At 41.1% G+C, this 23783-nt stretch overlaps 1 protein-coding gene across 1 annotated transcript in view; it reads right to left on the bottom strand.

The window, feature by feature from the left end:
• Positions 1 to 23783, bottom strand: part of TGFB2 (transforming growth factor beta 2) — a 61852-nt gene that overhangs the window by 20275 nt on the left and 17794 nt on the right. Inside the window, exon 2 of the mRNA XM_027681868.1 lies at positions 337 to 500. Within this exon, the coding sequence (XP_027537669.1) occupies positions 337 to 500 (164 nt within the window). The remainder of the gene's footprint in view (positions 1 to 336; positions 501 to 23783) is intronic.

The raw sequence follows: 23783 nt of genomic DNA, 5'->3' as shown, positions 1-23783 counted from the left end.
GCACTGAGTACAGAGGGAAAATCACTTCCTTAGTCCTGCTGGTCAAATTATTTTTGATACAAGCCAGGATGGTATTGGCCCTCTTGGACACCAGGGCACACTGCTGGCTCAAAACTTTGGAGTCATGAGGCACAACTGCTAGAAAAAGTTTGCACATTTCAGCATCATATAATTCTGAGTGAAATCCTTTCTAGGGAAGGCATGGAAATAAGAGGCTACTTTGGAGAGACAGGACCCAACTGCTTCTCCCCATGGTTTATTCTGCCTGCTAGGTGGGTGCAAAGCGGGTTTGCTGATGAAAGATGGGGATTTGATGTGTCCGAGGTGCCATCATACCTGGTACAGCTCTATCCGCTGCTCCGAGACCCGTGCCTTTGAGTTCTGCAGGCGAAAGACCCTAAACTCGGCCTTCACCAAATTGGAAGCATTCTTTTCCATCGCTGAGACATCAAACCTGACGATTCGGAAGTAAAGGCTGAAATAGTTCGGCGGGATGGCATCTGCAAGAAAGCAGTGTGATTTTATTACTTTTTTTAATGATAAGATACATTGCTCCTTCAAACATTGTAATACAAGACAGCCTCAGTAAGGGAAATATCTGAAGCATGATTCAGATTACAATGTTCAATTTAATGTTATTAACAAATTAATAAAAATAAAAAAATCAACCTCACGTGTTTCTTTATATAGAATACCACATTAATAGATAATAATAGATATTAACAACTACTTCCAACTCTATTTCGGGTCATGTGTTTAAACCTTCCCTCTTTCAACCTACTAGTGGAAAATCCTGAATCCTCATAAATAGGGAAAAAAACATAGCAGTTGGTGTCTGGCAAATGCCCTCAGGCTTGCAGAGAGTTCACAGGGATCTGCTAAGACAAAAAGTAACAGCAGCTCATCGGATCTATATGTTCTCTGAAGCCCAATTCCCCACAGAATACGGAACATCGATTAGCCAGCTTCAGATTTTGTTCCATATTTAGTTACGAAATCATTTTATTGGAACAAAATAGTAATTCTGATTATAGTGAAAGGGCTGGAAGAGAAGGGGAAGAAAAAAGGAAAGGAAAAGGTAAGCAGATAGTAGACATTCTAAACAGGATTACATGAATTTTGACCAGTTGTAAGCACTAAAAGGCATAAATGTAACCACCCCTTACTATATATTGGGGAAAAGCAGGAAAAAAACCCAGAAAAACAGACTCAAGTCTTCAATAGCAGTATTAGACATATCAATTTAGGTTTCAAATCAGTCTCTTCCTTTTTCCCAGCTGTAAACCCTGACTAGGGCTAAGGATCAAGGCACTTCTGCACAACCCAGGTAACCCTAACGGGTTCAGTCATCATCTGAGGCCCTTCCACTCTGTCCAGACCGGCAGCTTAAGGAGAAACTCACTCTCAGCACCCCTGCCTGACACCCCAGCTCCTCAGAGAAGAGACAGTGGAAGAGAGTGGAAGGAGAAAAGGAGACAAGCTCAAACTCCTCAGGGAGGAGATGAAATGATTCTAAGGCCTGATAAAAATCTATATTCAAACTGAGGGAATGGTTTCCTCTCTTCTTACAGTGTGAAAACTGAAGTGGATAAATTTAAAAAAAAAAAGAAAAAAAGAAAAAAAAAAGGAAAATTGTATTTGGGAGCTGAGGGGGGTGGGCATTTTCAGCTGAGGAAGCACAGGAATCCCACCTCCTTGGGGTCTACTCACTACTATGAAGGTGGTGAGGCACTATAAGAGGTTGCCCAGAGAAGCTGTGGATGCCCCATCACTGTGAGTATTCAAGCCAGGTTGGAAGGAATTTTTGGCAACTTGGTCTAGTGGAAGGCGGCCCTGCCCATGATAGGGGGATTGGAACTAGCTGCTCTTTAAGGTCCTTTCCAACTCAAACCATTCTACGATTCCAAATAGATGTAATACACACAAGTTATCATTTCCATGTAGAGATTGGAGAAATCAACTCCAGTACAATTACCTTTATTTCTAACTACTAATGACTAAAGGAAGTTGAAATAAATCCATAGTAATGATTTATTCTTATCAATAACACATACTAATAACTTAAAGACCTTCTTCCAAATATTCAGTGTTTCTAGACAGGCTGCTATTAACAGAATTTATGAGCAACACCATTCAGAGTTACAAATTAAATAATCAATTTGTTCTAGCTCTTTGAGTAAGGTCAAACAGACCACATAATAAATGTAGCTATGAGAAAATCTTTGACAATAAAGTAATAATCTTGGCCTCAACTGTAGATACGTTTTAAGTGAAACATGACAAGTTCTCAAAATACTTCAAAAAATCCTCTGAAAGAGTACTTCCCAAAGCAAACCCTCAGTATGATCAAACAGGTAAGAGGTATAAACATGAACAGGAAGCTCCAGACTTCCTTATGATTCCATTTAATTAAAGAAACAAAGGTTCTCAGGTTTTCACATCTGCAGTGCTCAAAAATAAACCCCAAGGCATCATAATCACTATTCTTGGCTACCATGCTTACTGACAGGAAACTGCTACAATCCCATAGTGAGGACTCAAAGGAAAATGGATGCAAATTACCCCTACACCAAAACTGCTCCTATAGCCCATCAACAACACATTAGTGCTAGTCTCTCTCAAAATACCAAATGAAAGTCTTCTGAGAAAAGCTAAAATTTGTGAAATGATGATCCTAATCTTGATATAATTTGCAAATTCTTATAAAAACTACTTGGTTCAGGGATTATATCCTCATTTAAGAGAGAAATAATATCTTCAATTTATTTTTCCTATTACAGAAAACTCTAAGACTACTACTTGTTCTTCAGCCAAACCTAATCCTACTAGGAATATAATTTGGCATAGTAATTATGTATATATAAGATTGATGTTTCCAGGATGAGTTGTAAGTTGTCCTTCCCTGTCATTTATTTGAGGCATCAACCTACCATTTTGTCTGCTGTGGACAAGCCAAACTAGCAGCATTCACTTGCCCTGGCACAAACCAACCCTGTCCATCTTGACTTTATTTCAGATTGAAAAGTTCTATTTAACTGTCAGTATTCCTAGAACTTTCTTGTGCTATATTTTTAGTCCTTCTTTCCAGTTTCTATAATTTAGATACTGTATATTACAAATCTGTGAATATGTACATGAAAGGATTTTCCTGAACCATTCGTGCATTTACATTTTTTCTCTTTCATATATAAAGAAAACAGAGAAGAACAGTGTCTTTTTGTGTTTGCATATGTGCATTTATATACACTGCAAACAAGTATTAACCTTCCACTGGAAGGCAGGCACAGGACACCTTCTACAAGTAAGAACAAATTCTTGTCCTAGAGAAGTTTCATCTCTCTTATAAGATAGTTTTATATCTTTATATGCAAAAACCCACATAAGAAATTTGATTTCTTTTTTCTATCATTCATTATAGTATCCATAGGAAGTCTGTTGAGGAAAAGCCATTATTTATGGACAGTTTTAAAAAATGGTTTTTACATGCTGGAACCCTTCATCTGAAAAAGAATGGCTGACTGCAGAATTGGGGTTTATGTGAAAATTAATCAACATAAGACTGAGAAATGAGACTCACAACTTTCTTTAACGGAATGGTTAGAAATAACCCTATGGAGTCTACAAGGTTTTGGATTAGCCTTTAAGTGATTTCAGATGCTGCAATTTATCTCTCTTTGTGACTCCACCTTAACCTGACAGTTGTATCAATTCTGACTCAGTTGGATACCTCTGGACTCCCCTTTGGTTTTGGCCCAGTGACTCCAGTAGACGCCAGGATGACTCTGACCAAGTTAGTTTGCAAGCACAGTTACCCTGCTGCAGACTAGACTCTTTAAGTATTCTTTGAACCATTATCATTAACGAGTGAAATTAAATCAATATGTTTCCTGTAGCTAGGAAAACACAGATTTCTTTTGTTTTGGAGAGAGCAAGAATAGTAAATGCAATGAAAGGTTACAATTTTATCATCTTTAAATTACTAATACAATCCTCAAAAAAACCTGAAGACTTCCAGCTGTAATATTCTTAATCAACAATCATCACAGTGCAGTTGAGACAAGAGTTCTAAAACACAGCTGGAGAAGGTGAAGGCAGCATCCCCCCCTTTAGGCTGCTCAACATCGAGCATCACAGGTTTAGCCTTTTTTTTTTAATTATTTTTTTTTCTTTTCTCCTTGAACAAGCTGCAACTTCATTAGCTGCTTTACACAGGACAGTCCGAACTGCCAGGTTAAAATGTACTCTGGTATGTGAGTGATTAAGTGCATAAGGATACTGTGGTTTCTGTGCTTCTTACTGACTTTGTTCAATGTCCAGCATCTTCTAAGCTCCTGTGCCAACAACTAGGACAGAAAGCAGCCCTGCTCTAACAGAGCAGAAAAGCATCAGGGGAGGGGTGCAGGAGACCTATCCCAAAATACTCAACAGTCTGCAGTATTGCTCCAGGTTGGAACACTGTCAACAGGAGAGTCTGAACACATTCTTTGACCGACCATCCAAACAGGCATATAGGCCTCCAGGAGCACCTGGGAGGAGAGCAAGATGTAGTCAAGCACTCTTAAACTAAAAGTGGGAATAGAAAGTTTGTTTCACGCTGGAGATATTCCCCAAACCAGGAATAACCTGCATAAAAAGATGACACTTTTGCCTTGCACAGTTGTGTTTGATGAACTAAGCCCTGCATTCCCACAGCTTTCCTCACAAGTACTGCATGTACTGACATTTCAGGAGAAACAAAACACTCTGTTTGACACAGCTCTTCTGAGAGTTGGGCTTTTCGTTCTGGCAAGAAAAAAGACCTAAATTCAATTGTATCCAAATGAGGCTTTTTTCCCCCTCTGAATTTTCATTTCTGCTTTTGAAACAAAAAGAAATCAATTACATGCACAACCCAAGTTAGGAAATGTAAACAACTTTTCTTTTCTCGTTGGAAGAGGCCAGACAGGCCGACTTCACACATACACCCACACTGGAAACGCTGAGAGCTTCAATCTAATCCTTCCATCAAGGGCTTGTAATAAATGCTCCAAAGATTTATTTTTATTCCCTTTTGTGTTTATTAAACTTTGGAGGGTTTCTTTTCCTTTTTCTTTTCTTTCTGGTGCTTTGCCCATTCTTTATTATGGCAGCTACAAAACACGGAGTGCCCTTTTCTTCTCGCCCTCTTTCTTTCCCCCCCCTCCTCATCTTTCTAACTGCAGTACATGAATGACTGTGTAGTAGGCTTTGAAGCAGCACATGCAAATATTTATAAGAGTAGCTTGATTGTTATTAAATGCAGTTGTTATACTTTCCACCCTCTGGCAAGCTTTCCTAACCTCTCTAACTATTAGGACCATTTAGCCTGTTTAGATTTCAGCTCAATGGTAGCAAATTCTGCAGTCCTTTTTTTCTAACAAGCAGCATAATGTCACATGGTTTCTCCCTCTGTGTGAATTTTACTCTCTGCTCAACAAAAGTGTCCCTCCACAGGCTGGGTCAGGCTGCCTTTAAGGACATCCAGATACAGCAGGTGAAGCTGCTGACTTTCCAGGGAAAGTCTCTCAAAGAAATCAGAAACTTGTTTAATCCATCTGGGCTCCCAAAGCCTATAGGTAATTACTTTGCTCACCCCTCCTGACCCTGACATGACCGCAAAATCCTGCTGGAAACTGCCTCTCTGCAATGAAAGGGGATCAAATAATGGAAGTTACAGGTCATGTTCAGGAACTGGGACTGGCCCTCAAAGGTAAGTCAGTTGTACACCAGCTTTCCATTAGCTCTGAACCTCTGCCCTGCTCCGACATTAAGTTATGAGCACATTCATGATCTAGTCAGTGCTCTTGGACAGGAACACTTGCACCATTCTCCTCTTGGACATCGCTTCCAGGCTCTTGCAGCAAGGCTTCGAAGTCAGATGGTACAAAAGCAGTGTAAGAGACTTACTCCAATATTCCAGCTTTTACCTACAAAGCGGCCTCTGAGCTATTACCTCTATCTGTCATCACCCATTTGCTACTGAGGAGGGGTACTACACCGAAAGTCAGAAAAACCCACTGGGAACACAGTGGGTAAAGCTTTCAGCTGAGGCCCAGTGGCTCTGGAGCAGCTCAGAACAGGGTACATGTACACCTACACTGCAGTATAAGGCACAATGTTTGCTATTGCACCTCTTTTTGGTGAAGCACCCATGGCAGAAGCTGGCAGCTAAGATTCTTCCACTGAATGATCCCCAGATACATAATTTATTCATGTCAAATGGATGTAGATGGCTCACAATTCCACATTCCCTGGTAACTTCAGTCTTGATATTTACGGCACATGGACATGCTGACACTTAACAAGAGAAACAGGCAGGCATACATAAAGGAAGATAGAGCTTTCTTCATCAGAAAGACAGAGAGAAGGAGATCATGCTGTGGGTCCAGCTCCTGGATAACCCTTTTCAGCATCAGAGCAACTGAAGACTGAAATCACTTCCCTTCTTTACCACCAATACTGACCCTGGACCTGTCCATGCAGTCACACCGGGAAGCCTCAGTACAGCTTCACTAAGACAGTGAATTTTAAAGTCATGAGGTGATTCCCCTTGGAGAACAAAACAAAGAAACAAAACCTCACTCCTACAGGGGCTACTGATGCAGCTCTTTAAATATGACTTCCTCTCACCAGTTACACTTAGAGAAATCAACCCTGATGTTTTCTTATTTCAGTAACTTCTTGTATTAGTGAACTTTTTCTTTCTTTGTAATGATGACACACTGAGCTCCTGATAATGCAGCAGAGAATCCATATATGTAACTATTATTTCATAATCTGGCTACAAAGACTCAATAGATATTACTAGCACACTGTAGAACAAAGACATTCTCAGAGCAAAGACACTCAGCAATGCTCATACAGCACAAATGCATATGTTGTTTTTTTCTGCCTACACTGTCTCTGTCAAGCTCCCTGTGTCCAAAAATTATCCACCACCTCTACTAGCACATTGGAGCTGGATATCAGCCTTACAGTGGGCATCAAACCCTTCCTAGAAAAGCTCCCACTGCTGTTTTAAGGCCATAACAATACAACTCACTTCAATTTTTTTTTTTAAATTTTTCTCCCTGGGCTGGGCTGGGTCAAATCATGTTGCAAGTTTTACCTCAACTATATTTACATGCTGCAGCTGCAACCAACTTTGGATGTTCCTTAATTTGATTTGGAGACCATTGTAAGAAGGGTTGTAATTATCCTGTATCATTGAACTGTCTGTTTTAAGTGAATCTTATCAGCCAGAAAGCCCTCATTTAAATCCTTTTTTTTCACTGGAATTTCCCTGCCACCCTTTCACAATTATTCTCATGAAGCCACTAGTGCTTAGTATACTCAGTCTGAAACATCATTTCTCTCTTGAAATATCTCTCTTGAACAATCAGTGATGGCTTCTTCTCTCCTCCCTCTCTTATGGGTACAATGAAGAAAAACCACTGGGTCAAGTTTGTTCATCTCCTGTGACGTGCAACACCAAAAGCCAAGAAGTTTGGGCTACAACAGATGTCGAAAATAAACTCTTCTTGAAAAAGGTTCCCAGCTATTCCACACCTAAAGGTGAAGGAGAGTCAAAATTTAATACCAAAGAGAAAAGGAGTGTTCTGCTTTATCCAAGAAGACGACCAAAAGTGTCAGACAAAGTCCCCACAATCATCCTACTGCAAATGACAGGGTGGCATTGCTGCCTCACACATTCCTGCTGCAAGGGGATGGAGAGTTAAGGTGGGTGCGAACTCCCACAGAAAAAAACCCTCTCCCCCATCACTGCTCATTTTCAAAGAAGATTAGAAAATCTGGATGTGTTTCAGCAATGAGAAGAAAAATACTTAAGAAAAACGTACATAGTCCTTCCAGACAAGCTACACAATTTATTTTGGAGATAATCAGATGCCTGTGCAGGATCTCTTGAGCAAAAAAAAACACTTGTGGAACACAGAGGAAGACACCTGGAAGTAAGGACTACAAGACTGCAGGCATGAGTTTATATCTTCAGATGTATGCTAAGGTACATCAGAACAGAGATTGCAAAACCTTCTGTTATAACTACTTTACAGCCACACAGCAATCCCAAGGCACCTACAAGACACAACCCTAGTCCTTTACAAAATATCCTGTCCTGAGACTGTGTTCTGTTGAGGAAGACTGAATTCCCCTAAGAAAAGGTAGTTTTCTTCTGCAACTCTGAAGAAAGCAAGGACTGCTCAGAAGACTGCTTCTGCCATAAAACAAAACTCTATTAACTTATAGAGCCCATTAACTGAGCGCTGAGCCTCGAATCAACCACCTGGATCCAAACTTCTGAAGCTGGAGGTGGATCAAAAGCCTGTTGAAATCACTGAAACCTCTGGCTAAAACGAAAGTCCAGTCCCTTTCAGGAAGACAAAAGCAGAATTCCAACCCAGGCAGACTTGGCATAACCTCTGCCAAATACTCCTAAAAAGGAGAATGGAGTCCCGCCCAGGGGATGGCCCCTCTTGAGACAAAGTAGCACAGGTAGTGTGCCCCACACCTGGTATTTCTCTCCCAGTAGGAAAGGCTATTTGCCTACTTGCAAAAGCTGGAGTAGCTGGAAACAGGTAAACTAGCATCTCGCGGGGCAACACCTGTGACTGCCTCTGACGTGTATGGTGCTCAGCACACACTTTCTGTCCCTGCCTTTATCATTGCTTGAATATGAATTTCCTGAAGAAAAATTCCCTCATGTGAACTCACCAGATCCTCCTCTCTGCTTGTCTTTAAAGCTTTCCAGGCTGTTGGCTTGTTTTCCCTCATCCATGCTGAAATGTGGCATTGGGTAATGTGAACAACACTGATGCAGCACATGACAGCTATTTTTAGGTCTAAGTTTTGAGCCATTTAAGCAAAGCTTAATTGGGGTAACTTAATTACTTGCGAGTATTCTGGAGAGCAGCAAATGCTGAATTTTTCATTCTGGACCATCTTTCACCATATACAAATCTCCAGGCATTTTACAAAGTCTGAAAGGTCTGACCACAATCCTCCTCTTCTCAAAGGCCTATTTACACATCACCTGTCATGCAAGGAGTCAAAGAGGGAATGTAAACACAAACCGTGGTGCTATCTTTGTTTTTCAACAAAGAAGTCTTAATCTTGTGGCAGGTTAAAACATATGGGGTAAAGAAACAGCACAACAGCTCGCTCTCTCACACATTACCCCCCTCTAATCTCACTGCTGCTTATGCAATACTGCAGTTTTAACAGTGAGAGAGAAAAACACATCTTCAGATGTGTCCCTTGCTCCTGGATGCCACCATAGCAAGCCCATGACCATGCATTCCCAAAAGAAGCTGACTGATCCTCTTCTGCTGGCAAGATGTGCAACCGAGCCAACAGAAAAGCTGCTGTGTCTGTCAACAGGCATTAGAAAAAGTTTAGAGTTACCAAAGCCTCTCTGAAACCCAAGTTAAGTTTTAGTCCCACGGAAGTCATGGACTAAACATTCCCATCACTTTTAAAAGGGCCAGGAATTTACCCCCACACTTGCAAGCAGAGAGATTTTCAGCTCAAGAAAACTGTCTCCAACCTCTCTGCCTCCTGTTCTCTGTGAATTTAGCTTGCCAGCAAAAGGTCCTTCAGCTTTCAGCAGTTATTTTGTGAACATTCAGGGAAGAAGCACTCCTTTCAAATCCCCATCAGGATCCTTTGAATGAAATCCCAGGTTGTCATGTATCACCACTGAAATCAAATATGTAAATAGATGTGTGTTGTATTTGGAAACTTCTCAGGTATGTACTTCGCTATTCTACTTACACTGGAATGTAAGAAAAATACTCCTAGTGTCTTTCATCTCTCTCCATGAAAAGCTGCTCCTCTTTCAGCTAGGAATCATAAGCAAGAATTGCAAGTACAATTGCCTATCTCATCTTTCAAAAAAAAAAAAAAGGAGAAAGAAAAAAAAAGAAAAAATAAAATTTAAAAGGGGGAGGCAAAAAAAACCCCAACTCACCAGGGAACATAAACCTTTCTCACTGGCAAAGTAAGACTCAACTTGTTGGCACAGTTCAGCTGAGGTTTTATGGCTGCAATGACCTCAGCGACTGAAAACAGAGCAAACCAACCTTCTGCCATTCACAAGACTGACCAACAGTTTTCCTTGTAACAAAGATGGTTTTTCTCTTCCCTTTCCCAGTCTCCCTGTTGTTGCATGATTCTGAAGTGAAACCTTGAGAAGCAACCTGAAGACTTCTCCACGGCCAAGATGAAGAGGCAGACACGATCCCAAGCCCACACAGAGACATTAGGATGCTGACTGCAGTGCCTAAACCCCCCTAAGCAGTCATCAAACCCCCAACAAACCCAAGTCACCTTGAATAATTTTTATCCAAGAAAATATTTTACCTCCTCAGCAGCAGATTAGGTGTAAGGTTAGATTTATGTGTGTGTGTTTGAGAAAGTCTATGTATGTTTACTACTTTTTTAAAATCCTTCCTCTTCCTGACACCTTTTTGATGAATTTCATTTGCACTGACAGCCCAGTCAGCAGGATTAAAACTGGCTTCGCAGTGCTATCTCGGTGCCATTTTACTTATGAGCTATATTTAAAAAATATATGTTGTGGACACATACTTTTATTGAATACATAGGACTCACACAAAAAATTACTCCTGTTTTAAATCTATTCTCCCAGTCAGTCTAAATGAGGAGCTTTGCACACAGCTTTGCACACTCTGCATCTCTCTCTCCTCTCAGCTCCAGGGTTTCCACAGGCACCAAAGCCAAGGTGGCAAGTGGGATGGAGTCATCCTGCAGCTGTGGGGGGACCCGACACCCATGGACAGGATATCCCTGTGCTCGTGGTGCTGTGCAGGTCGGGAGGAGAAAGTAGCACTCCTTCAGCAATGCCAAAGGCAGAACAGTCAACCAGCCCACAGGGTCAGGCCACTCGCAAGAGCCACAGGACACTGGTCCTGCAGGGACATCCCAGGTCAGATCCCCCCAGATCTGGGGACCAGGGTGATCTTTTGGGGACTCCTGAAGGCAGCTCCAGTGAGGAGGATCATGATTAAGCCTGATGCATGGACAGAAGCACAAGTTTATACTTTCAGTGCTAGAAATAAGGCTAGCACGTTTATAAGACTAACCTCTCCAAGGAGATGGACTTAATATTTCTTCTAAGGTAAGCTGTGGTTACCCATTGTATATCTATGTATGTAAAATCAGGCCATTCACTAAATGTCATTTCGGTACAGCTTGCACTCTGACAGCAAACATGCTCACCACCGGCTCCAACATGTGCCTTTAGTGCTGGATGACTTGAGCTGAGTTTTAAGCCCATGAATACGCATCTCCATTTTAATTTTCTATGCAGAAGGACTTTTAATTGCAAGTATTGTTATGAAATCCGAAAGGATGGCTGGAAATCTCTTGGATATGTCCTAAGGATTATATACTGCCATGGCAATGCAACTATACAAAAATCTATTTTACGAAAAACGTACCACTGCAGAACAAAGCTGCACTGGAGAGAAGAAAACACAACTGGAAAACATTTTGGATTATTTAAAGAAGTAAGAAAACTTTCCCCAAATCCAATTTTCTCCAACAGTGTCACAACAACCACAAAGCCGTCATACATGACAAACTCAGTGATGTTGAAATCAAGGAAATGGCAGCAAAAAGACATTCTCAGGCTATTTCACAATTCAGTTTAAGCTGTTCATACTGCTGTGTTTTTGTGTCTCTCTACCTTAGTACAGACTAATCCACATATCACTTCTCTTGTTTTCAAGTCCAGTGTTTTATTTCTCCACATCTGCAGGGTGGTTCACCCCGCTGGAATTGAATGTACGTGAGATAAGTGGTAAAGCCAGTCTGAATATTCAGTAGAATAACAGTGCAAGAAGCCTATCACTCTGCTTCAGAGAAAGAGCATAGGCATTGGCTTCACTTTAAACACAGTCCTGTCAAAGTCATCCTATGAGCTTTTCTATGCAGCCATGTGCTTAAAAGATTTCCTGCCTCAGAGCCCCTAGCAGTGAGGGAGAACAGGTTGAATCCAGACCTCACGGAGCTCCTTGGACTGAGGACAGCCCACAGGACCAAATTTTTCATTCGCCTTACTCTTGCAATGTAATTTTTGCTACTGCTTTCCTAAACTATCCAGCCTATGTTTTGGAAAGTGTTCCTTTGTGCATAAGCAATAGTGAGTGATAGCTTTCCTGCCTTCCAGTTGATACTCCTGGTGAGAGAGATGATCCGCGAGCACACAAACATTGCTCATCCCATTCATCTCAAGGTGGACAGCCACCTGCTACTAAAACTTTGCAGGTCTCCCCATCCTGGATTACAATCCAGTCTAGACAGAACGATCCAGTCTCCCCAGAGGTTTTTTTGGTTTTAACATGGGAAGAGAGCACAGTTTTAACTGACAGAAGTTGGTTAATGGAGGTCCCTTGCACAGATGTTAAATTAAACAGTGCATCCCACAGTACCCAGCAGGACAGCAGTCTTTGTACCGTCATGGATGACTACTGAGTAAGAGTATACTATAAACCAAGTTGTCCTAAACTGCCTTCCCCATTAACATGGACCTAGAAAGGCTAGTGCCCTAATGCCAAAGGTCTGGAGCACAAAGTCCTGCCTGTCACTTTTGGCTGCAGATTACCACACATAAGGCAATGTACCTTTGAACTGCTGCCTCCTGAACAAACTGTGAACTATCCTTGTCCTCCCTCTGTCTACGTACTCATGCAGCCCCATGACCACAGTTTTTAAGTGCACATCTAGCATTCATCACAGTTGGTGGCAGCTCTTTTGCTGCCTCATCTCACTTGGAGCTCTCCCATAATTTCATTCCTTTAAACCACTCAGGCATTTTCCTTCTTCAATTAGTCCCTTAAAACTTTCCTTCCTCTTTAAGCTTATGATTACTCTTTCATTAGTGCATTTTGTGGTGCGCTCTAAGGAGAATAAAATGAAATAAACCTCCTTTCCCCACGATTACACTGTCATGTTCTGAATCGTGGAATAATGTCCAACTTGTAAGAAACTGAGCCAATACACAGACCGATAATGAAGGTAACACCATCATACTTTCCCCTCTTCTGGAAGGGGAAGAGACTAAAATTGAATATACAGTCATAAACCATATGAAATTAAATAGGTCTCTGCAAATGAAAGTTGACTGTGAAAATAGTTTCCAGGTCTATGGTTTTAATTACTACATAAATGAATGGAAAACAGGATTAAGGAATTTGCACAATTGTTACACATCGTATTTGGAATCACAGCAATTTTTTTCAGCTACAATAGCATGAAAGCATAATCCAATAAAGTCCAACTGAACTAGGTCTAGCTTCTCCCTGATATTTCAGTTTGGTATACAAGAATCTGAAATCATTCTTCAGCAGCACTCACATGGGACTGCAACATGCAATATCAGGATGATTTTGCAAAGCTTGCTCATTTACACTCAGGCTTTGGATTTTATGATTTGCACCCATTAAAAACATTTATGAGTTCCAGTTTTTCAGCTTTGCTCATTTACCAACCCTGTCTGTAAACAAGATTTCAAGTGCCGATTGAACCATGGACCATGATCTCCTCTAAAGCAGAAGTCCTCTGAGTAAATAAAGCCATCTGGGAACCTAAGTAAAGCATGCACATGAGCAATAGTGTTGTAACCACTCTTGTGCTCTTGTAAGAATCCATTCATGTTTGCAAACACAAAAGCTTGGGGCTTTTCATCCACAGTAGAGTAAGCCTTTCTTTTTTCCCCTCCTTCCTTTTTCTTGTTTTTCTCTTACTGCAATGCACGTTGATTTTAGCCTGAGCAAACTGTCCATGAGTGACTGTTCTTTACATGTCTTCATGTAAGTCAATTATCCTGGAAGAATTTAGCATGCTGTATCAGTTCATTCAAGTTTTTCTTCCTCAAGCTTAAAATCTCTTAACTTTCTTCTCCTTCACAGGCCTGCTCTTCACCTCTAACTGAAAAGAAATCCAGTAAATATTACACTTACAAGGTAACAGGTCTGGAATGTAAAGCATCTAGACCTCAACGGAGTCTCTTCTTGGCATTTCAACGTATGTACCTTGTTGCCTAATGCCAAACAGTAGTTGACTGGTTTTATTCAATTCAAATCAAGATACTGAATCCCAGGACTACATAAACATCTCTACCAATCAAACCCAAAGTTAAGAGAAATGCCTTCCTAAGAGAATAGACAAGCGCTACGTGCCTTTTTAGAATGCCTGAAAAGCACAGTGTCTCAAGTAAACCTTTCAATCTGGAATATATGTTTACATTTTTGTTATCATCCTTCATAAATTAAAGACAAGAAAGAAGATAAGGACTGATTTGTCATGCTTTGTCCTCCTACAGGAGCCTTCCCTGTGACATTATCATCTGCACAACAGCAAGGGACAACATGTGCAAACCTCTGGCATTTTTAACTAGGTTTACAGAATAGCACTGAGAACCATCTGAAGGCTTTTCATGGATGGAGGGTTCTGGCACACATTTGACCACTGCCCTTCTTAAACCTAACTCGCCCTACCAATGAATGAACTAGGGAAGCCAGACTGAAGGCACCTGCTCACAGCTCTCTTCCACAACTTCAAAGGCAGAAGAGGATGCATCTACCTGGCTTTTGCTTACATGCAAAAGATACTGCTGATATCAAAGAATAAGAACAGTCATAAAGCAACAACTAAGTTCAAATTCTCTTTACAGTCAAGCATTATTGATTGGCACCACACAGCAGGGTTTGGTAAGGAAAACTCCTAGTATTTCTCACCTTCTAACATGGGGTTGTATCCACACAGGCTCAGCCTTGACAAATACTAACTTCCAAGTGCTCTGTTCAGAACTGCAACACCTCCTAAGGCTGGAAGAGCTCTTCTGAATTTAACATTTCCTTCTACTGACTTAACCGCATGGATTAGATGCTTTGTGTCCAGCACAACAAGTTAGGAAGAGATAGCATTCTCAGCTTAAAAACTGCTATCCCAGGGGAATGCAACGGCTGGCCATGCCAGCAGGTACTTTGCTCTGAATGGTACAGCTGGCTACATTCTAAAGCTTCTTTAAGTGAGATGCACTGACTTGTTCAAGAAGCATTTATAGATCAGGATGGGGAAAAATGGTAACACAGAGTGCAGAATGCAAAATGCAGGTAAGAAATAAAGCCATCTTTCTCCTTCCAAAGCAGTTGGTGGCCTCAGAACTTTCTCGGTGCCACTAGCCACTATAACTAAATGTAAATGGTTTTCCTCTTGTTGCAAGTTACAGAACTGTCCACCCAAAATGTTTACCTGAGTCAAGCTGTAACAAGCCGTTGAATTAACAGTATTTGTGAAAGAAGCAAAGAACCCAACCAAGACTTCTACATAATACGTGGAAAGTAGAAGTGTCCAATATTTCCTCTGAGAGGTGGCATTAATAATGAAACTCATCTTACTTGGTGGTAGAAAGTTTATCTCAAATATAACTTGACTAATTTACATAAAGGCTACATAGTGTTTGACCTTGAGGCAGAAAGTTATGCCTTGCTAACTTAATCCTCAGAGGCATGAAAGCCCACTGTGGTCCTCATGTGTGAGGAGTGCATTTCTCTACTGAAGCCAGGGAATAAGGACCCCTCCACAATGACATGCCCATAGCACAGATGCAGTAGGGCTTAACAGAATACTAAAAAATTCTGGAACTGCATTTCCCTGGACCAAAATGCAGGTTTTACCTCTCAAAGTTCAAAGTAGAAACAAGCAGAACTCCTTTGACTCTGAAAAGGCACCAATACTCATCATAGACGTTTATGCAAGAACCTCTGACTAGTAGGAAGATGTGGGAAGACCATTGCTTCTCAGACCCTGTTGTTCCATTTGAACTCTTTTTTAACCCAATGCTAGAAATGTTCTAGATACTGATGACTAAAAGTGTTTTATTCCAACAGCCCACTTTTTACTTAAAACCACCTTTTCCCAGTCTGATCTAACTTGTGGTCTCCAGCCTTTGCCGGTCCAAGCACATAAAGAGTGAGTACATAATGGCTATTCTGAGCAAGTGAGAGCCTCCCCAGCTCACTCCCAAACAGTGATACGACTTTAAAAATTTAAAAAATAAAAAAAATGTATTGCCTAGAAAACCTCCACCAAACTAGTCAAGAGTTTGGGCTTTTCAAGTTCTACTTTTTCTTACTGCTATTATAAAAATTTGTTATTTGCAATATTCTTAAAAGAAAAAGAGAATATGAAAAAAAGAAGAAAAAAGTAAAAAAAAAAGTTGGGAAAAAAGAAGAAGAAAGAAGATTGTTTTTCTGAATCATTTCAAGCTAACACAGCAAAATGTCCTAGACAGTTTTTTTGAGTTTTAAAACCATCCCATTTCAAATATTGGTTAATGTAAATCTGGAGGGTTGCCTTGTCTGAAGTAAAATCATATACAGGTTGAAAAAGGATTAAGTTTTTTGTTACAATATATGCACATTTTATATTTTAACCTTCTACTGTCTGAGACGGAAGAGAATGGGGAGAGCTGGAAATAAAGAGAAGAAACAGAGAATGGCACAGTTCACTGCAATGGCTGCTGCTGCTGCAGGTACAGACTCTCTTTTTTCATTACCCAAGGTAACACGGGGCATTACAAACACACAACTGTTACTTTACAGTCTGGCCCCTCCTTGTGATAGGTTAATACACAAGGAAATGGCAGAAGTTCATATTATAGTGGGCACTCAGTTCTTGTCTGTGCTATTCATAGCTGAGTGTTCAGGTTTACAAGGCTAGACTAGTTTTCCTGTGTCCAAATAAAACAGCTAGATGGATCCAGTTGGATTTTCCAAAGGGCAAGATAAACGCCTTTCCCTGAGATACTACAAATATCAATCACTTCGAGTGCCACCACCTACTTCAGACTCATCTGCATAGAACTGACTTTTAGACAAACATCAGCAAGACTGAGTTTCTGATCTCTTTTTTTACTGGTGAGTTCTATCACTGAAGGACACATCATGATAACAAAACCATGGTGCAGGATAGTTCTGCACCAGAGGTATCTGTGTGACAGATGTACAGACACACATCATGAGCAGGCCCACAGTATTGCCAAGACAATGGAACTACATCCAAGCTTAACAACAGATGGCTTATTGCCTTCTATTTTAATGGCAGGTTTTGCTCAATTAATTTCAACCCTTTGCCTCTACTTGGAAGTTTCACCTATTTTGCTTTAAATGTTTACAATAATATCCCCCAAAACTCGCTTCATATTTGCAAGCAACTTACTTTCTGCTTTTTTGGGTGTGTATAAATGTTTGAGACAAAATTCTCTAGAGAAAGAGGAGTGCATACAAACAGACACACATATATGCACACGAAGAAACGAAAAATATAAAAGAATATGTTTCAGACTAACAAGATGACATCCAACTAAATATTAGAAAAAGATGTTCTGACCATTTATGATTCAGAAGGATCCAAAACTAACGCAGACTCCAGACAGAGATCACATTCAGTGAAAGAGCTCCACAAATTGCATCATACAACACCATGACTGCGATAATGAATATGGATAGCAATTACAGGGTCAATGTCTGCATTTCTTAAAGATCAAAACAGACTAGGAATGCATCAGCGGCTTCTTGGAACTAGTGAAAGAATGATTTGAAAACACATTAGTTCAAAGCAGCATGAAAACCATGGTGGCTCTTCACAGCAAGTTTTAAATTTTCTGCTCTACATGCATTATTAGTCATACTTCCTACTGGTGGGGCTCTGCAGGTATTCAGCTGACATGTGCCTACAGAGGCAGAGCTCCAGAAATAAGTCTTTACTGCTCTAGTCATATGACACGGACACAAATTACACAGGATACTTGAGCTTAAGGGCTGTATTCAGACAGAACATCATGCTAGAAAGTGGTTGTGAAACAGGGAACTGTCCAAAGAGTTTGTTATTGAGCTGGGTGTTTTGTTTGAAGTACTAGTTGCATGCCCTGGAGGCAGAGTGCTTCTAAACACTGATACAAAAGAACATATGAAATATCATACCTATTTATACAAAACATATCATGCTTCAGGACTATTCTATTACTCCTCAACCCAAGGGTGACCCACTATCAAAAGGAAAAGCTCCACATTTCAGAGGTGAAACTTCAGAAGGAAGTCGTCTTTAAAATTCTGTGATTCTATGAAAATGCACATGTGAATTACATCAATAATGAGTTGAGGTCTTTGTTCTGGCTTTGCATATTTGATACACAGGTACTATTACCATTACAGGATCAGAGATTCAAATGAGAAGTATGGGACGCCAGCTAACCACCCTGTAGTCATACCAAGTAACAAAGAACAATTTTTTGCCATTTTCGAAGTTATACAACAATAGGTTACTTTGCATACACAAAAGCATTCCTGGAAACTAGAAGGCACAAAACCATAATAAGAAGTAATCACAAATATTAAAATGACTGAGAAAAATAATTTTAAAAAATGGTTCAACTGCAAGGACATGGCAAGAAAAGGGTGGATAGTCTATAGCAGATAAATGAGTTCCCACTGCACCACTGCAGCAAAAATAATGTGCTCTCGGACTGCAAGGAAAGGTGAAGCCTTTTACTACAGAAATTAACTGGGATCACACACACAAAAAATTCTTTAAATTCTTCCTTTCAGTGCTGCACATCTCTTTCCAACAGGATAGTGTCAAAATGGAGAGAAATCAGAGCTAAGCAAGGAGATCCAGTGGCTCCAGAGTGTAATAAAAGAAAACAAAGACTGAATACCTATAGTTCATTTTGGAAATAAATTACAAAAGAGCTAAACTAACAATCAGGTGAATAGCACCCACTTTCCTAAAGCACTGCAAACACATAATGCCTCCTTCTTCCTTACCAGCTACTCCAAGGGTGGAGGGAAGGGCACCTGGATACAGCAAGGGAGCCACTGAGACTTGAAGTAAAAAGGAAGAGAGAGGAAATGTAAAAAAGGATAACATCATGTGCAAAGTAACACAATCCATGGCATCAAATATAGGCCACTGGAAAAAAAAAATGCTCGGAAAGCTCTATTAATCAGAGGAGATCAAGTACCACTGCCTTAGAGAACTGGGCAGGGTACTGTGCTGGCATGAAACTCGAGTAATCCCCATCCAAAGAATGAAAGCTCAAAGAATGTAGAATATTATGTTTCTCATAAATATCAATTGTATGTTCTGGAATAGCAAACCTAGCCAATGCTGTACACTCAGTCAGAAAGATGATACAGTTTTATTTTGATTTCTTGAAAAGAGTATGGAAAAGTTACTTCTTAATTCATTCAGTTGTTTCAAAAGAGAGGCCTGAGAGAAAATGCTTAGAAGTTATCTCTCCATTCTTTTCATAGTTTCCATATTTTGAAAGGGCATCAAATCCTAATTCCATCTGAAAAAATGAACAAAAATAACAATGTGAGATGGAGAAGGTCACAGCTGAGCTCTGTTCCTCTCAGTTGAGGTGCCTGTAGGCACCCGTGGAGACCCTTGAGTAAAAGATACTACAGAATACTACTGTAGATACCACAGACACTATTCATCATTCCTCAAACTGATTTTGAAAACAAAAAAAAAGTTATGATCGTGACCCTGCTCAAATTTGACAAGTGACTTCTAACACACAACCAGCAACTCAGCTGGCTGTTTGCAATATATTTCCACAGGATTCCCAAGCTCTGTCTTGTCCAAGTACATAGCAAGCTACAAACCAATTAAAAGACCAGCTGGTGAAGAAGGGCCACAGTACAAAGTAAAAAACCCCAGACACAGACCGTGATTAGAGGCAGAGACCCAGGCAGTCTCTCTGACACAGACATTCAATCCTTCTCTCCATTCTTCTACCTTTCTTACACAAGCAATGCAGATCTAGTGCACAGCCTTGAGTGTAGAGGACTGTGGACACCTGTACATTTTTCTACCACTTACCTAAACTTTTGAAAATATCTGCCACAAATCAATACATTACTCCTTATCTACTTTGCTGTTCCTTATTGCTTCTAGTAGCAATTACATAGAAGAAAAGATAATTTTAAATACAGTGTCAAGTACCAGAAGATTGGAATAGAGCAATCTATGTTATCTATTAAAAAATAAAATAAAAGGGGACATGAGGGGAATAAGAAGTTGTGAGGAATTAAAGACAGCAAGAGAGTGGAAAAATATTCAAACAAACAATTTGTTAGCACCTGGAAGAAAATGAGGAGTTGGGTAACTGCTCACATGGACCTGTCAGAAGCAATTACTGTCCAAACCACCTGAAGTGCCTTCAGGACTGGATAAAAAATTTTACCAATAGAAGAGAAACCAGAGATGACACTTATCTTGACTTCAGTAAGTCCGAACACTGACAAGCCTGTCAGCAAATGAAGGAGATAGGGTCCAGACAAACATACACAGTAAGTAGGCCGCAAGACTGGAAAACTGCCCCGAGAAAGCAGTTATCAGTGGTTCCTAGTTAAAACAGAAGCATCTACCCAACCAGGTGCTGCAGAGGAATGAGATTACTACACAGCTATCAAACTAATAAGTTGGGTTACTCAGTGTAGTGGGTTTCTGTGGCTGGGTTTTGGTAGCGGGGGAAGGCTACAGGGTTGGCTTCTGTTAGAAGCTGCTAGAAGCTTCCCCTGTCCCATGGAGCCAATGCCAGCCGGCTCCAGGACGGACTTCCTGCTGCTGGCCAAGGCCAAGCCAATTAGGAGCAATATTAATGCCTCTGTGATAACATACTTAAGAAAAGAAGATTGTTGCGCAGAAGAAAATTCCAGCCAGGGAAGAGCAGAATGAGAACATGGGAACAACAAGGTAGACACCAAGGTCAGTGCAGAAGGAGGGGCAGGAGGTGCTCCAGGGGCCGGAGCTGAGGCCCCTATGGCCCATGGTGCAGACCACGGTGGAGCAGCTGTGCCCCTGCAGCCCATGGAGGACCATCGGGGTGCAGAGACCCACCTGCAGCCCATGGAGGAGCCTATGCTGGAGCAGCTGGATGCATGAAAGAAGCTGTGACCCCGTGAGAGGCCCAGGATGGAGCGAGGTCCTGCCAGAGACCTGCAGCCCGTGGAGAGGGAAGCTCACGCTGGAGCAGGTTTTTCCCGGGTAGGACTTGTGGCCCCTGTGGGGGACCCACATCGGTACAGCTCATCCGTGAAGGACTGCACCCCATGGAGGAGTGACCCACGGGACAGCAGTGTGGGAAGAACTGCTGCCCGAGGGATGGACTCACATTGGAGAGGTCCATCAAGGACTGTCTCCCGTGGGAGGGACCCCACTGGAGCAGGGGAAGGACTCCTCTCCCTGAGCAGCAGCAGAAATAACAACTGACCTCAACCTCCATTCCCCATCCCACTGCACTGCTGAGGGGGGAGAAGGGAGAACATGGAAGGAAGGAGGGGTGGGGGGAAGGTGTTTTTAAGACTGTTTTATTTCTCACTCTTTAGCTCTTATCCTGTTAGTAATAAATATAAGTACTATCCCCACTTTGAGTCTTGTTTTCCCCGTGAAGGTAATCAGTCACTGATCTCTCCCAGCTCTTATCTCTACTCATGAATTCTTAGCTGTTTTTTTTTTCTCTCTCCACTGTCCAGTTGCAGAAGGAGAGTGAGAGAGTGGCTTTAGTGGGTACCTGGTATCTGGCCAGGGTCAACCCACTACAGTCAGCCAAAAGAGCCAAAATGTGTTATGTAAAAACAGCCTTCAGGTATGTAAGCATCTGCCACAAAAAGCAGAGGAGTGATCCATTTTCCATGTCCAAAATGGATAAATTACGAGTAGTTCTGAGTGGCAGCGAGGAAAGTTTGTGCTAAATATCATGATAACCTTCAGAAAACAAGGATAACAATGATGCATGAAATTGCAGAAGGAGACTGTGGTGGCAACTGGAAGCCTTTATGAGAAGGTTACACAGATACTTCTCTGGAATATCATGGCTACAGTCCACACCCCCTTCTAATGCATGATCAATGGAGCAGCCTCTTTAAGTCCCTCCAGCTCTGTGTTTCTCCTCTGATAACTGTTGGCTGCAATAACTGTTGGCAAACAGCTCACATTCCCGAACGAGCTTTACGGATACATCTACTGATATCTATACATGCCAGATATATTTACACAAAGTAATTCCAGAATGTATGTCATTAGGTCAGGTCCCAGGGGGTGCAGATCAATACATGAACTCTACCAACACCAACAGACCTGCCCTCCAGGCAGCCCCAGCTGCACTCGGGATGCTGCAAGGTAAGAACAGCTGGGAGCACAGAGCTGAAGCTGCCATGCATAGAACTCCCACTGCAGGCAGAGTGAGTGGCAGGCTTCTAAAATTCTTCCCATGAGAATGGGTTTTACACGCTACTAATTACAGACATACAGACAGCTAACTTAAAAATTTAACAATGTTTCTTCGAAGCATTCTGTTTCCTGGGTAATGCACTTGGAAGTCTCCTGCAACTATCCTGCAACTGACTAAAAAATCATAACAGCTCCTTAAGTTAAAGAGATAAGCCTTGTGTTAAAGGAATTTATACCAGGATACATGAAATGTATAATAACGCAAGTATGAATAAATTCTCTGTGGTATTAAAATCAAGTTCATGCTTAAAACAATACAGTAAATAATTAGAACTGATACTCTATTCCCTGGTCTTGAATTCCCCCAAATAGGATGCTATGTTGTATGACACTTTCCTCCATTAGTGAACCATTATCTTGGGATTGCTTGTTATATTACTCGAAAAGTCATATTCACTGTGAAGAGTGATGGCGAAATTTTAGTAAAATTACTCCGATATACTTTTTTTCCCCTTAGTCTTTGGCATTATTTCATGCTAAACTTTGAACTTGCTGCTTTCATTGATGTGCATTTCAAGTTTAAAACGAAACAGTCCAATAGCTGAAGCCAAAAGTTTGACCTCCATTATAACTGTTGTAATCTTCTGGGAAAATATCCTCTTGACTCTAATTTCTCTTTTCAGACTCACCATGCTGCTGATGAGAAATAATAGTTATTGGGGCTATAAGGCCAAGATTAATGTCTGGCCCTGGAAAAAAATACAACCCCAAATCAAAACAAAAAAACCACCAGTAGCACTGAATGAACACATGAAGTTTCTCCATTTCTCATGTACGATCACTTCGTAGATAAGCATGCTGATGAACACTATCACATGAACAAATATTTAAGATCACATGAAAGTCTCTGGTTTCAGGCACACGTGTCTTTTGCAGTGTAACTGATAATACCACAGAGCACCATTATCTGACTTGTCAGTTTAGACAGGAAGGTCTGTAGGGCTGGAAAAGTACTGAGAGATCAACAGTGCCTCACGCAACAGGGTCCTGATCTCTCACTGGGACTTCAGCAACTACTGTAATACAAGTATTACAGCATTCTTCACTTTGCCTCAATTGGATAGTGTTGTTAGATGGATGCAGCATGTTTCTATCAAGAAATATTTGGCTGCACTTCTAGTGGAGTGAAATGATCCCTGTAAATACATGGACAAATTGTGGTTGGCCCTTGGCTCCACACATCAGAAAACCTCTCTGTCAGCAGCTGCAATATGGGGTGAAAGTTGGCTGATGCACTAGAAGGACCAGAAGGGGAGCAAAGAAAAGGATCTCTGTTACAGGAGCTGTGGAGAGCCCTGACTCACCAAACATGGGCAGTTACAGCCTCCCCAGCTGAACTGCTCCCACCCATAGATGTTTTACTTAGCACCTCTCAATAACATGAAAGGTGAAAAAAAAAAAAAGGAATACCCATAGTGAACTTCTTTCTCTATTTTTCAGTT

Source organism: Neopelma chrysocephalum, unplaced genomic scaffold (assembly GCF_003984885.1).
Source record: "Neopelma chrysocephalum unplaced genomic scaffold, ASM398488v2 Primary Assembly neopelma1_61b, whole genome shotgun sequence".
NCBI lineage: Eukaryota > Metazoa > Chordata > Aves > Passeriformes > Pipridae > Neopelma > Neopelma chrysocephalum.
The sequence above is the reverse complement of the archived record's forward strand: the minus strand, read 5'-3'. Positions and strand labels throughout refer to the sequence as shown.